Source organism: Cricetulus griseus, chromosome 5, assembly GCF_003668045.3.
Source record: "Cricetulus griseus strain 17A/GY chromosome 5, alternate assembly CriGri-PICRH-1.0, whole genome shotgun sequence".
NCBI classification, from domain to species: Eukaryota; Metazoa; Chordata; class Mammalia; order Rodentia; family Cricetidae; genus Cricetulus; species Cricetulus griseus.
Window position 1 is genome coordinate 2,491,833 of NC_048598.1, and position 16,011 is coordinate 2,507,843.

A 16,011-nucleotide genomic window follows, 5' to 3' on the forward strand; every position below is an offset into this window, starting at 1 on the left:
ATCAAGAAGCCAGTCAGCTACCAGGTGGACCTCACACTTTTGATTCATAGGCATTCGTGTCATTTTGAACTGCCTGTGGCAGACCTCTAGGAGGGCCTCCAAATTGGCCTTTTGCTGAGAGTCAAGCCGGGAAGGTGACTTTTCTGCCATTGCCCATCTGTTGTCTCTGTTCTCCAGGTCGGGCCTGCACACCCTCAAGGTTCTGGCACCCCTGATGCAGGCTGGGTTTCTGGGGACCTGGGCTGCAGACTATGTGCTCAGCACCTGTTAGAAGCTGGGCAGATTCAGCTATGTGAGCGTTGTTGTCTGACAACACAGCTCTTAAGCTGCTAGTATTTTCATCGAGACGGCTTGCTTCTGGATGATGCTACCAGCGTGTGGTGCCACACAAGGTCCATCTCCATCTAGAGGGAACTTGGTGCCTCCTCATGTTTTCTCAGTTGGCTTGGTGTGGATTCTTACTGCCTTGGTGTGAGTCCACAGTGAGGTGACCCCCACAGCGAGGTAACCCCATAGTGAGGTTGCTCCACAGCTAGGTCACCATGGTAGAAGGGGTTTTCTGATGACTTCAGCTGCACACCACCTCTAATGCGAAAGTCTGAAATGTTGCAAGATTCCAATGGCTTTTGAGCAGAGTGTGGGATGCTAGGGTGGTACAGAGTCTGGGATGCTCGGGTGGTGCACAGTGTGGGATGCTCGGGTGGTACAGAGTGTGGGATGCTCGGGTGGTGCAGAGTGTGGGATGCTCGGGTGGTGCAGAGTGTGGGATTCTCGGGTGGTGCAGAGTGTGGGATGCTCGGGTGGTACAGAGTGTGGGATGCTCGGGTGGTGCAGAGTGTGGGATGCTCGGGTGGTACAGAGTGTGGGATGCTCGGGTGGTGCAGAGTGTGGGATTCTCGGGTGGTGCAGAGTGTGGGATGCTCGGGTGGTACAGAGTGTGGGATGCTCGGGTGATACAGAGTGTGGGATGCTCGGGTGGTGCAGAGTGTGGGATGCTCGGGTGGTGCAGAGTGTGGGATGCTCGGGTGGTACAGAGTGTGGGATGCTCGGGTGGTACAGAGTGTGGGATTCTCGGGTGGTGCAGAGTGTGGGATGCTCGGGTGGTACAGAGTGTGGGATGCTCGGGTGATACAGAGTGTGGGATGCTCGGGTGGTGCAGAGTGTGGGATGCTCGGGTGGTGCAGAGTGTGGGATGCTCGGGTGGTACAGAGTGTGGGATGCTCGGGTGGTACAGAGTGTGGGATGCTCGGGTGGTGCAGAGTGTGGGATGCTCGGGTGGTGCAGAGTGTGGGATGCTCGGGTGGTACAGAGTCTGGGATGCTCGGGTGGTACAGAGTGTGGGATGCTCGGGTGGTGCAGAGTGTGGGATGCTCGGGTGGTACAGAGTGTGGGATGCTCGGGTGGTGCAGAGTGTGGGATGCTCGGGTGGTGCAGAGTGTGGGATGCTCGGGTGGTACAGAGTGTGGGATGCTCGGGTGGTACAGAGTGTGGGATGCTCGGGTGGTGCAGAGTGTGGGATGCTCGGGTGGTACAGAGTGTGGGATGCTCGGGTGGTGCAGAGTGTGGGATGCTCGGGTGGTACAGAGTGTGGGATGCTCGGGTGGTGCAGAGTGTGGGATGCTCAGGTGGTGCAGAGTGTGGGATGCTCGGGTGGTGCAGAGTGTGGGATGCTCGGGTGGTGCAGAGTCTGGGATTCTCGGGTGGTGCAGAGTGTGGGATGCTCGGGTGGTACAGAGTGTGGGATGCTCGGGTGGTGCAGAGTCTGGGATGCTTGGGTGGTGCAGAGTGTGGGATGCTCGGGTGGTGCAGAGTGTGGGATGCTCGGGTGATACAGAGTGTGGGATGCTCGGGTGGTGCAGAGTGTGGGATGCTCGGGTGGTACAGAGTGTGGGATGCTCGGGTGGTGCAGAGTGTGGGATGCTCAGGTGGTGCAGAGTGTGGGATGCTCGGGTGGTGCAGAGTGTGGGATGCTCGGGTGGTGCAGAGTCTGGGATTCTCGGGTGATACAGAGTGTGGGATGCTCGGGTGGTACAGAGTGTGGGATGCTCGGGTGGTGCAGAGTCTGGGATGCTTGGGTGGTGCAGAGTGTGGGATGCTCGGGTGGTGCAGAGTGTGGGATGCTTGGGTGGTACAGAGTGTGGGATGCTCGGGTGGTACAGAGTGTGGGATGCTCGGGTGGTACAGAGTGTGGGATGCTCGGGTGGTGCAGAGTGTGGGATGCCTGGGTGGTGCAGAGTGTGGGATGCTCGGGTGGTGCAGAGTCTGGGATGCTCGGGTGGTGCAGAGTGTGGGATGCTCGGGTGGTGCAGAGTGTGGGATGCTCGGGTGGTGCAGAGTGTGGGATGCTCGGGTGGTGCAGAGTGTGGGATGCTCGGGTGGTGCAGAGTGTGGGAATATCCAGAACCCCAAGGGCTGAAGTGCTTGAACCAGATAATGGATGTTTAGGGTAGCCACCCTCTGTGTTTCTGACTGTAGACAATGGAGACACCTACCTCCCATTTGGTGTGGGGCTCTGCTGTAACACTGCCCTTGTTCTGGGGCTCCTTGAGGAAACAAGGAGAAGCCATGTTGCTGCTAGTGATGACTGCTAACACTTTAGATGCAGGTGCTGGACTTAGTACTCACACTTCAATTGTGCAGGTGCTGGACTTAGGACTCACACCTCACCACCACTATAATTTTCACTTTATTTTGAGGAAACCGAGACCCATGGGTTTGATCATGCAGTTGTGTGGTTGATGCTGGAATCCTGCGTATCTCCTCTGAGTATTTATTCTGCATTTTTCTAAGGCACACTGACAGGCATCCTTAATTCTTCCACCTCATTCACACTCCACCCTCGGCTGTCCTCTCCTGTGTCTAATGTTGCCTTAGCATGATTGATAGCTCAGGCATGGGTGAGGTGATGAGTCGGAACAGCCAGGGCGAACAGGACCCAAAGAGAGGCACAGTTTCAAGGGGCAGAGCACCCGAATCCTGGCCCAGCCTGGACTGTCTCGGGTCAAAGCTGGGGTAGAAAGGTGCATAATTTGGCATTGTTCTTGGCTGTAGGGTACCGCGTTGCCATGCCTGTTCTTGTTCTGGTGCTGTTTCCCAACTGGAATGTAGCTTTCTTACCCAGGAAAACTGAGTGTCCTTAAGGGAAACAGACTCCAGTGCCCTTTCCGTAGAAACAGCAATGATAATTTGTATAAGCCTCGTCAGAAACGTCAAGGAGAGGCGTTCTGCACGGCTTGGGACCAAGCACCGTCTAATGCTGCCTTCTCTGTTGTCCTCTCTGTAGATGCAGCAGCCAGAGCCTGGCTCTCCGAAGCATAGCCTGGCCATGCTAGCCAGGGGCCTGGGCCGCCTGCTGTGCTGGTGGTGGCTGGCTGAACTGATGGTCCACCTCATGTACATGCACGCCCTCTACAACAGCAGCCCCCTCCTGGAGAGCGCTTCCTGCTGGACCTTAGGTAACCGTGGGAACCACCCTTGGCAGCACCAGAAACAGCAGTTGGCTCTAGAGAGACACTGTCCTGTGGATGTTTGGATGCAGTGGCCTAGAGCCAACCTGCTTTATTGTTTAACCTTATTCCTCTTGTGGCCAAGGTTTTACATGCGTGGGCTGCTTGGTGTAGTTGATAGGGAGAGGGCTGAACCATGTGAACTGAGAGTCAAGGATGAGTGACCCCCCCCCCCCCGCCTTGGGCTGGAACCGACCGAGTATGGCTGGACTTACACCTTTACCAGAGGCAGCATTGAATAGCAGGAGACAGCGGAGCTGCTGGCTGGTGCAGGAGGCTCTTCTGTGGGATGATGCGCTGAGATCCAGTCAGGCTGCATTCTTCCTTTTCCTGTGAGCTTCAGCATTGTGGAGGTGTAGGCTTGTATCCCGGCTCCCCCAGCCAAGGGTGGGCAGCCGTTGGTGGAGCTTACACGTGTCTGAACACCTTCCTCTCAAAAACAAGGCTTGCCCTTGAAGAGCTGCTTCGAGCGTTCAGTGAGATGGTGGGCCTCATGATTCTTCCTGTAGATACAGTAGATGGTGTGTGTGTGTGTGTGTGTGTGTGTGTGTGTGTGTGTGTGTGTGTGCAGTGTGCACATGTCCTGCAGATATAGTAGATAGTATGTGTGTATGTATGTGTGTGCACATGTCCTATAGATACAGTAGGTGGTGTGTGTGTATGTGTGTGCACATGTCCTGTAGATACAGTAGGTGGTGTGTGTGCATATGATGTGTGTGTGTGCACCTGCATTTCTCTGTTGGTCTGTTTTGCTTGTTTGCATCTTTCTCTATCCTGCAGCAAGGTGGAGTGGAAGTCTTATTTCCCCAGAACACAGTCTCCAGTTGTAGGATTTGTCTGTGAGAGAACCGCTGTCCTTTATTCCTCTGCTCCTAACAGCAGGGGCCACACATTCTGACCTGATCGTCATCCTCCTTCTCACTTGTCCTGCTCTGTTCCTTTGGGGACTCCTGTGTTCATCTGTTGTCTGACTTCCAGACTGCAGGAGTGCATTGCATGTGTGTGCAAGAAAGAACTCCATTTACATGTGTGCTTATGTGCATGCATCTTTGTGTACCCCTCCCTCCCTCCCCCCTCTCTCCTCTCCCTCCCTCCTCCCTCCCTCCCCCTCCCTCCCTCCCTTCCTCCCTCCCTCCCTCCCCCTTTGTGTGTGTGTGTGTGTGTGTGTGTGTGTGATGCTCCAGACAGATTCAGCTGCTGAAGGCAAGTGTATAAGCCTGTGTCCTTATATGTTGGGTGGTTTATAGATTTTTCAGAATCTCTGTGGTCCTCATCACATGTGCTTACTCAGAACGTCTCTGAGGCAGGAGCCTCACAGGACCCAGAAAACACTGAATTGTTTTAATAATAACCTTTTTTTTCTGAGTAGATTTAAAACCTCAAATGGCATTTGTGCAGATCCTAACAGCATTTTCTTTGGTATGGGGGATTCTTAAGAATTGTTTTTTATCAAGGTGTCCCAATTGCACACATCTAGGAACCGCGTGTTCACCATGTGCTGATGAAGCCAGGGTGTTTGTCGCATTGTTTCAGACTCCTCTCCTACACATGGTTGTAGCTGAAGGTTAATACCGTTAAGTTTTAACCATACAAGGAGACCAACAGGATAGGACTGAAGCTTTGGCTGAACGGTGGAAAACAACTCAAAATGGGTCTTAAATGGCAAAGAAACATTGTCACATATGCCAGTCACACCTAAGAGCAGCATGGGGGAGGAGCAGATTCAGTGGCTCAGATTCAGCCAGTGAGCATCCTTACCTGGCTGAAGAACTAACTAGAATTTCAGAAGTGCTTTGTGCACAGAACCCATTAACTTTTCCCCTAGCTTTTCAAAGTGTGTGTGTGTGTGTGTGTGTGTGTGTGTGTGTGTGTGTGTGTGTGTGTGTGTGTGTGTGTGTGTGTGTGTGATTCTTGTCTCTCTCATGGTACTTGGACCATAGTTAAGTCCCTGCAATTGCATATTTTAACAGTTTCTCATCTAAGCAGGTTCACAGTGTTTTTCTCTGGAAATATGACCTTTTGGCTTGGCAATGTTTCTGAGACACATCCGAATTGATACACTGTAGCAGTTACTTCTCTGTTGTTGTGATAAAACACAATGACCAAGGCAACTTATAGACAACAGTTTATATTGGCTTATGGTTCCTGAGGGATCCTTCATATTGGGGAGGCAGGGCCCCAATTGGCAGGGATAGAGGAAGGAAAGAAAACCAAGAACCCATGTCTTGACACGAAAGTACAAAGCAGAGAGAGAGTGAATAGGAGGGGAACAAGACTATACACTCTTAAAGCTCACCCCAGTGCCACACTTCCTCCAGCAAGTATGCATCTCCTAAATTTCCCTAACAGTATCACCAACTGAGTACCAGGGGTTCAAATTAGAGACATTTCTCATTCTGACCACCATGTATATGTATGGTTCATCACCCGCTTTTTACTGGTGGACATCTTTCCAGTGAGTCCAGATGTCATGTGTGTCTTTCCCACAGGTGTGTGTGTGTGTGTGTGTGTGTGTGTGTGTGTGTGTGTGTGAGAGAGAGAGAGAGAGAGAGAGAGAGAGAGAGAGAGAGAGAGAGAGAGAGAGGGAGCTTTGAGTTTTCCCAGGGTTTGCTATGCCGTATTTGCATTTCTGAGTCTCCTGGGGCTCACATGTATGAGTTTCCCTGTAGGGCAGTAATGTTAAACACTGGTACTTATTGTACAACAAGGAAAGCACTTTGCATCACTCTCTCTCTCTCTCTCTCTCTCTCTCTCTCTCTCTCTCTCTCTCTCTCTCTCTCTCTCCGGAGGTAGTGAACTCTCACAAGGTTGTCATGTAAGCAGGTTCTAATCCACCGATAATGTGTTCTGATGTTCTGTTTCATATTATTAGGTGCTGGCCCCGAACCAGCCTGCTAACTGAGTCCTTCCAGGGTGTGTGAGACCCTGCTCTCGTGCATGTTCCTAGACAGGAAACGGCTGGCTCCCGTGCAGGGTGCATACTCAGACTTACACACTAATACCAAATCAGTTTTCTGGCTGGCTGATATTTTTGCTCCTCTGCACAGGGTTGAGCTTCTACCGCTGTATCTCATTGACACTTGACTTTGGCTTTTAGTTTTGAAAGTCTGATGAATATGGATTATACTTGTGGTGTCTATAGAAATGCATGGGGCCAAATGGCGAGGGACCAAAACCTCTGAAACTATGTGTGAAAAGAAATCTTTTCATAACTGTGCAAAGTCAAACAATGTACTTTCCACCCATTTAAGGTCAAGTTGTGTTTCACTCACATCCCTGTAGTTCAACCATGTGGTTCATGTGAAAATCATGACAACTTTGCTTTTGGTCTTTACATTGAAACGAAGAATCTTATTGTCCCCCAGTGGCATCTATGGTCCAGAGAATTACCTCATCAGCACCTTTTCACATCTGACAAACCCACCAACATTCTTACTGCCTGGAATCATTTTATTATTCCTCTATGATTTTTCCGAAGAGCTTCAGGCACTTTGTCACATTCTCCTGGGTGGCTGTGGTGTTGGGGTTTTCAAACACCCCCAAGACAGGCAAAGCTCCCAGCTCCCATCACCACTGTATGAAGTAAAATTGTATTACTGTTATATGCACCTGTATTGGTAACCAGAGTTAGATTCTGTGGAGTTATTTTCTGCATAATTTCATTTTATTTATAGCTGAATAGTATTCCACATTTTCATTATCCATTCATCTGTCAAAGGGCATTTGTGTTGTTTCCATTTCCTGGGTATCGTGACTAGGGCAGCTGTGAGCACTGCTAAGCAAGTGTCTGTGGGGTGTGATATCGAGCCCCTTCGGCTTATTCCAGGGAGTAGAATAGTGGGGTTGTATGATAGACTTCTTTTTAGTTTTTGAGTATTCTCCACACTGATTTCCAGAGTGGCTGGACTAATTTTCACTTCCCCAACTGCAAGGCTTTAAACTGTAAACTTTCTCCTTAGCCCCCTCCGTTTTCTCACCCTGCTCCTTGTCTCAAACCTCACTTTGCTCTGGGTACAGAGTCTACATCTGAAGGCACTGCAGTGAGGTGGCTTTCCTACCTGTGACTGGGGAAGTACAGGCTGGCACAGGGCCCCGGGGTGTGGCTCTGCCAGGAGGATTTGTTGAAGCTCTGGCTTCTCCCCCATTCCCTTCTGAACTGAACCATCCCACCAGACACCGGGGGCTTTGTGAGAGCCTTGCAGAAATCCCATTAGCTTTGCTATACAGGTTAAGAACCCATCGCTTACACTCTGTGTGCTCAGATGGGATGGACCTTTCCCTTCTTATAGTTAAATTATATCTGAAATCTGTCAAATACATGTGTTTTTATGGAAAAATGTAAAATAAAAAAAAGACTCAAATCGCAGCGTACTATGAGGAATGGGCTGACTGGGACATTAGCATTCTGGGTAAAGCCTGTTCTAGAATGGTGTGACCTCATTGCAAGTAGCTGGGCAGCTTCCCATTGCTTCTCAAGTGCCATGTTCTTTCGTGTCTGTCTGTGCGTCTGTGTGTCTGTTTTTCCCACAGCCACTCTCCTTGCCCCAGTGCTGCAGCACACAGGGCTTTGTCTTTGGACACAGCAAGCATGTTCCCTCTCCTGAGGCTCTCATTAGCTGTGCCTTCAGGCTGGAAGGCCTTTTTCCATCATTGCGGCTTTGCCTTCTTGTCATTCCCGTCACAGTTTAAATGCCACTGACCCCGAGAGACTTTCCTTGTGACCCAAACAGAAATAGCCGCCCTTCAGGTTCTCAGCTGAGGGTTTGCCTCAACCTGAGGTTTTCCTTCCTTCTCTGCTTCCCACCGCACGTATGAGCACCACACTCGTTGGACTTACTCACCACGATGCCCCCAGCACCTCCAACAGTAGTGAGCTGGTTGACTCCACACGTATTTGTTAAGTGTGAACAGTGCATAGTACACCTTTGCTGCTAACAGCAGGTGTTCTGGGATTGGGGCGCTCAGCTGGTGGTAGTGAGAGCATGAGGCTCTGAGTCTTTGGATCACCAGCACTCATAAAACACCTGGTGTGGCGGCGTGCCTCTTAACCCTGGCACCACAGGGAGAGGGTTGGCATTTTGGTTTTATGAGTGCTCCGCAAGCTAGGTTCTTGTGTATCTGCCACCCAGATGGGTCTGCCCCAAGGGTCCTGGTAATCCTGGCTGGAGGGTAGCCTGTGTGCCAGTCCCTTGACCAGCAGCTCATCTGGGAGGTTATTAGTGTTTAGTTCAGTGCTTTCCTGGTAGAGAGAGGGAACAGAAGGGGGACGTATAGATAGAGGAAGAGGGAGAAGAGAGAGGGGGGACAGGGAGAGGAGGGAGAGGGAGAGGCTGTCTTTATTAGTGGTTCAGGGTAGACATACTAGAAAGGGCCAGGAGGTGGCGGTAGAAGCTTGCTAATCTTCAGATGAAAATTTCTAGAAATCTGATAAAATTTTTTGGCTTCTCCTTTGAAATTAACAAAGTATATTGATGTGGTGGTGGTGGTGGTGGTGGTGTGAGTGTGTGTGTGTGTGTGTGTGTGTGTGTGTGTGTGTGTGTGTGCATTATGTGTATATGTGAATGCAATAGTATATGTGTAAAATGCATGCATATGAGTGTGCATGAGTGCACATGTCCATGCACGCATGTGTACAGGTGCGCATGTGTACACGCATGTGCGTGAGTGCACATGCCCATGCACGCATGTGTACAGGTGCGCATGTGTACACGCATGAGCGTGAGTGCACATGCCCATGCTACGCATGTGTACAGGTGCACATGTGTACACATGTTTATATTTCTGTATTTGTTGATTCTTGAACCAGAGAAAAGAGTATCCATTCTCAGATGTCCCTGAGCGTCCTTGGGTTATGACTTTAGACTCCTTTTCATGAATTGCCCCTGTGAAATCAACAATTCTCTAGTAAAACATATTTTTAAAATTTTCTCAAGTCTATAGATCTCAAGCAGAACCCACTTTTACATAGAGACGGCAGACATGGCTGTCACTGGCCTCAGCCTGAGGGCTCCCCAGTCCCCTTGTTTCTAGATGGAGCCCTGACACTCTGCTCGGGCGCTCTGGTGGTGGCTGTCTCTGTCTCTCACCTCAGTTCTGTGGCAGGGTTGTCCTGCTGGCCTCTCCTGACTGTTGTGTGGCATTCAGTCATTTTATTGGTTTGGGCTCATAAACCAGGAGTGACACACACAGTTACCTGTTCCAGGTAGAGGACTGCTCAAATGTGTGTGGCAGGGACTTTGGTAAAGGTGTGGATGACCACACAGACAACCTAAAATCAGGCGTCAGACCTGGTTTCTCAGCTAGGCTTCTTCTTCTCCATACACTGACTCTTACTGTGTGTCTTTCCCTCCCCTGTTTTCTTGCAGACTGGTCTTCCTTTTTTTAAAGACAGGGTTTCTCTGTGGCTTTGGATGCTGTCCTGGAACTAGCTTTTATAGACCAGGCTGGTCTTGAACTCACAGAAATCTGCCTGCCTCTGCCTCCCGAGTGCTGAGATTAAAGGCGTGTGCCACCACTGCCGAGCTGCAGGCTGGTCTTTCTAAAACACGAAAGTCTTCTTGACTTTGTAGGGCTGTCACTGTAAGTGTGTCCGGCTCTCACATCTCTCCCATTGCCACCTCTGAACCTGCTACCTTGGCCATGCTTTTGTGTTTATACAGTTTGTATAGGTTATTATGTATCCAGCTAAGTCATCCTTCAAAACTTTTGAAGAGATGATTCAACCACTAAGGACATTTGCTGCTCCTGTGGAGGACCCATGTGTGGTTCCAGCCCCCGTATGGTGGCTCACAACCATCTGTAACCCCTGTTCTAGGGGAGCCAATGGTCTTCGTGGGCACTAGGTGCATGCATGCGCGCGCACGCACGCGCGCGCACACACACACGCAGGCAATAACACATATACATAAATAAAAATAAAATAGTGTTTTTTTTTTAATTAAAGGTACCTTGTAGAATTGGCCCCCATGTCTTTGTCCCCAGCTGTAGCAGTGGTGCCTGCAGGCAGTTTTCTTTCATTGTAGTCTCTCCCTTGCTGTCCTGAGGGTCATGCAGGCATTGTGTCGGTGTCTGTAATACCCCAACAGTATTTCCAGAGATGAGTCCCATTTTCTTTGCAACTCCAGACTCTTTCGGAAGCCTGACTGGAGCCACTTGGTGTGGCAGAGCTTGGGACCAAGGGGAGCAAAGGAGGCATCTTGTGACTTTTCTTGAGAAGAACTCAAAGACCTCATTTCTTCAGCCTGTTATTGAACAGTATTTCTTTGTACCGAATGCACAATAAATCCAGACAAACGAGATGGGAGGGACCTAGTGAGAAGGGGGCTTTGGCGGTGGGCAAGGGGAGCTCAGTTTTCAATGACAGAGGCGAAGCAATTCCTGGAGTGTACTGCTCAGAGTGGCGTGTGGACACACCCATCTCCTAGGGGTTCCTGGTGCAGGGTTTTGTAGCTCAGGGTTTAGGCTGAGATGCTGTCTGTGTGTCTGTCTAAATGGAAATGGGATGCTTCAAAAACATCCTCTTGCTTTTGCTAATTCTGTAACATCCCAAGGAGGAGAAAGGAAGACATTTAACACCGAGGAGTTGTTTTGAAAATGAGGACACACGTATACGGTAGCACAGGGCCCTAGTATTTCAAGACTTGTTAAGATGTGGCAGAAAAATTAACTTTTATAAATTCCCTCCTTGGATTAGAATCCAAAGGTTATTTAAAGTTAATGCAGCGTGAACCTGGAGGTACTCTGGGATTCACCACTGAGGAGCGTGGCTGATCAGTTACAGATATTCCGAGTGGTGTGAGGTTGGTTTCAGATGCACACTTGCAGACTGGGAGAGATTCCCGCTTGGCGTGGCATTGGAAGGGGTATCAGGTTCTGCTTTATCAGCTATTCCCTGCTACCCTGACCCCTTCCCCCAACGGGCCCCCAGGACATCATGAGTTTCTCTTTTTTTTAAATTAAATTTTTAAACTTATTTTATGTACCAACCACAGTTTCCCCTCCCTCCTCTCCTTCGGCCCCAGCTCCTTTCTTACAAAGTCTTCCCATCCACTCCTTTAAAAGGATAAGGCCTCCCACGGGAGTCAACAAAGCCTGCCATAACAAGTTGAGGCAGGACCTAGTTCCTCTCCTCTGCATCAAGGCTCAACAAGCCATCCCACCATAGGGAATAGGTTCGAAAGAGCCAGCTCATGCACCAGGGACAGATCCTGGTCCCACTACTAGGGGCCCCACAAACAGACCAAGCTGCACAACTGTCACCTCCATGCAGATGGCCTAGGTTGGTCCCATGCAGGCTCCCTAGCTGTTGGTCTAGAGTCCATGAGCTCCCACGAGCTCCGGTCAGCTGTCTCTGTGGGTTTCCCCAGTATGATCTTGACTCCCCATTACCCCTTGCTCATACGATCCCTCCTCCCTCTCTTCAACTGGACTCCCTGAGCTCGGCCCAGTGCTTAGCTGCAGATCTCTGCATCTGCTTCCATCATAGTTTTCATTTATTGTGCCCTAGAGACCTGGATTACAGGTAACATTTTAGATGCATAACACAGGCAGATCTTTCCCTTTTAAGCAGAATTGACATGGGAATCTGAAATCATCGATGTTGGGGAGACAGTATTTCCTTTTGTGGAAGAATTCTTACTTCCTTGAAGGTTACACAATAGAGTCCTTTAGTTTTGCTAATTTTCAGTTCTTTTTGCACAGAGATTTTGCACGTCACTTCTCCTAGGTAAAGTGACTCATCGTCTCCAGTTGAAAATTTGCTTTTCAGAGTCTCAGAGTACTTGGCCCTGTGTAAAACTCTCTTCTCTTCCCATGTTCTTTCCTTGAGCCTGGCTCAGCTGTGTGTATGGCCTGTTATTCTGTGGGATCTTTTTTAAAATTAAAGTTTAATTTACCTAGTGAATTTTAGTCATTTCGACCCCATTTCCCTCTGTCATCCCCACTTCCTTCTTTCTAGCTAGTCACTGTAGCGGCATCTTGCCTGTGAACCTGTAATGGTGGCCACACCCCTCTGGGTGTGGCTTCAGGCAGACAGAAGCAGGAAGAGGAAAGTGTAAGGTGTGGTCTCAGTCACTTTTCTCTCTCTCTTGTGTCAGCAGATCTGATAGGAAGGGCAGAGAAGCACTCCCGTGGTTCTTTATTATTATCTGTGTAGGTGTTCCCCAATAAACACCCATTTATCATTTATCTTTGGTCTAGTGAAATCATTACACCCTCGCTTTCAAGTCACGCTCACACCTTCATGTCTCTTGTGTGTGGTGTGTGTCACTGACTTTAACTGGGGTTGCTTGCATGAGCATGGGGAGGGACTTATTTACTGGAGCATCAGCCACTTACCAGTGGCTACACAATTGAAGAAAAGGACACCCCATCTCCCAGCAGCCATTAGCTGTTCCTTAAGGAGGAGTGAGCCCATGCGAGCCCCACCTATGTTGAAATCTTGATGGCTTCAATGCTGTGCAGCTCTTGTGAGAGTAACTGCAATACAGTGAGTTCTATGTGCAGTGCCCGTGTCGTACCTTTTTACAGTGCACCCCTCCTCCCCCAACTCTTTGATTCTTTTGCCCCCCCCTTCTGTGGTGTTCTCCAAACTGCAGAAGGGGTGATACAGGTGTTCTGCCTTTCCTCTCAGGGACTCCCCCTGGTATGAGTCTCTGCACCAACTCGGTCTTCTGCGATAAGAAACCTCTGGGTGGAGGCTGAGCAACCTATGACAGGAACGTGAATTTGACTATGTGCCCATTTTAGCAAAACAATAGCAGTTGGTTCTGTTGAGGAGAGGGGCACCCTCTTCCTCCTCTTTCTAAATGTGTGTGTGTGTGTGTGTGTGTGTGTGTGTGTGTGTGTGTGTGTGTGCCTGCTTTTCTGTGTGTGTGCCAAGTGTGTGCAGTACCTGTGAGGACAGAAGACGGTGTCAGAGCCCATGTGATGTGGGTGCTGGGAACTGAACCTGGGTCCTCTGTAAGAGCAGCAAATGCTCTAAACCGCGGAACCTCCTCCCCAGCCCCCTGTGGGGTCTTCTTAACGGGTATGTTCTGGCTCAGATATGAGGTGGTGTCAGGAGTGGGTAACGGTGTCACGATGAAGACAGGGAGTTGTAAGCATGAGTTTTCTGGCCTAGCAGTTCCCTCTGCCCTTGAGCCCCAAATGAACACACAGACACTATATTAATTATGAAACTGTTGACCAATGACTAGGACTTCTTACTGACTAGCTCTATCTTAATTATTAACCCATTTCTATCAATCTATGTATTGCTATGAGGCAGTGGCTTACCCGGTAATGCCCGGCATGGTGTTACTCCTATGGCAGCATCGAGACTCTGTCCAGCAAGGCTCCCTCTGCCTACCTTTCCCAGAATCCTCCTCGTCTCCTAGCCCCACCTATCTTCCTGCCTGGCCAATCAGTGTTTTATTCATCAGCCAATAAGAGAAACATATACAGAATAACATCTCCCATCGGGGAGTAATACTTATTTCTCTAGAATCTTAATTCTTCATGCCCATTCTGTTTTACTACCCAGAGTTATTCTTTGTGTTCATATTTCCCATATTAAGATGCTTTTAGAACACGCTATGCTTAAGGAAAATGTGGTCGAGCCTTCTTTGTTTTCATCTTTAGTGTGATATATGGTGATAAAATTAATTGATGAAGGGGGATGAGCAAATAGGATTCACTGTTCTACAGAGTGGCTCTCTCCTCAGCAGGATACCCTTTCTCCAGAAAGAGAGATTGGTCACTTAAATCTTAAAAGAAGAAACAGTATTAAACCCAATTTTCTCACATTTAAAGTGTCCAAAGAGTGAGCTCCTTGGGAGGTAACACTCCTCAGAGTCCATCTCAGTTTCATGGATATCTCCTGTCACTTGGGGAGAGTGACAGCAGGCTGGGTAGGGCTGAGGCCCAGCTGGCCTTGGCCTTGGCTTTGACTGGGATTTTCCTTTGTGGTGACTGACAGGCTTCTGAGATTATGGTCCTGGGTAGCTAAGGTCCTGTTTATCCTCTCAGAGTGTCCCTTTCTTCTAGTTAAGGGTCAGTGAGTCCTGGCTTTGTTGAGCTGTGAGCTTGACTCAAATCAAGAAGGGAAGGGTGCAGCTGTTCCGTAGGTGTTTTCCTGTGCCTGCATCTCCCTTGTGTGGCTGCTGCATTTCATGTCTGGTGAAGTCATTACGTCCTCGCCTTCACCAGTGTTTCTGTCACGAGTTTGTTTAGCGAATGTTCTTTGCGGCTAGCTTGCGTGAGGACTCCAGACTTTCTCTGTGTATGCTTTTTTTTTTTTTTTTTCAGACAGTAGCCTCCTTTGGCATTAAAGGTTGCCCTGTCCTTTGGTCTATTTGTACAGGCTCAGGCTCTATGTCTACCAGGGGTTGGGTCTGAATTTAGTGCATGGGAGAGCTAGGATGTGGTGGGTCCCTCTTGTCTGGTGGCAGTTTGTTCATCTTGCTCTCTTACACAAGCCAGGACCACCAGCCCAGGGATGTGCCCTCCTACATCAATATTAACCATGAAAATACCTCCAGGACATATGCACAGACCAATCTGATGGAAGCAGCACCTCAACTGAGGTTCCCTCTTCCCAGAAGACTCTAGTTTGTGTCAAGTTGACAAAACCCAGCCAGTGCAGGGGTAGATGGGGAGTGTATTCAGTGAGGCTGAGAGAGACTAGGGTGGGAGAGTGGAGTGGGCCTGCCCTTGGCATCCCCCTGTTCTCAACCCCCGGGGCAGATCTCTAACAGCTCATTTGAGGACTAGAGGGCTGGGGGATAGTTCCACCAGGAAAGCATTTGCTGCTGCAAGCGTGAAGACCTGAGTTCAAATCTTCAGGGCCCACATAAAGCTCACACTTTAGTGCCACAGTCCTGTGACGAGAAGGGAGGCGGAGGCAGGAGCATCCCTGGGAGCTCACAGGCCAGGTGGCCTGGCATATGCCATGGCAAATGGAAACCTTGTCTTAAACAAGGTAGGATGCGAGGACCAACGCTTAAGATTCTTCTCTGACCTTCACATGTGTACTGTGGCATGAGGATGTCTAAGCAGAGAGGAAGGAGGAACAGAGGGGCAGAGGGACAGAGGGGAGGGAGAGAAGAAAAGAAGAGGGAGGGAGGAAGAGAGGGAGAGAGACACATCAGAGCTGAAAGCTGGTCGCTAACTGCTTTATGACAATTAAAATCATAGTAGTAATTCTAAAAAGAGAGGCCGAAGACACAGGTGTGTGGTTTGGGAAGGACTGTACTCCCAGGAGCTGAGCAGAGCCCTTTCTGGGTCAGCATTCTCCTCTGTAGAACTTAACAACCACCTCCTGCCCTCTTGAAATCAGCCCTGCTTCTCGTGGGGGCTGGGAAGCCATATTCTTTCCTGGACAGGCTGAGCTGGCAGCACTGGTGGCCGGCTGCTAGGCCGCGGGAGTACACTGAGTAACAGGTGCAGGGCTTCTGTTGGATTTGTGCTTCCCGCTTGCATTCTTTTCACTGAGAATGCAAAGCACCAAATCCACTAATGTGGCAGC

At 49.6% G+C, this 16,011-nt stretch overlaps 1 protein-coding gene across 1 annotated transcript in view; it reads left to right on the forward strand.

The window, feature by feature from the left end:
• Hhat (hedgehog acyltransferase) overlaps positions 1 to 16,011 on the forward strand; it is a 66,337-nt gene that overhangs the window by 8,653 nt on the left and 41,673 nt on the right. Inside the window, exon 3 of the mRNA XM_035445658.1 lies at positions 3,284 to 3,455. Within this exon, the coding sequence (XP_035301549.1) occupies positions 3,284 to 3,455 (172 nt within the window). The remainder of the gene's footprint in view (positions 1 to 3,283; positions 3,456 to 16,011) is intronic.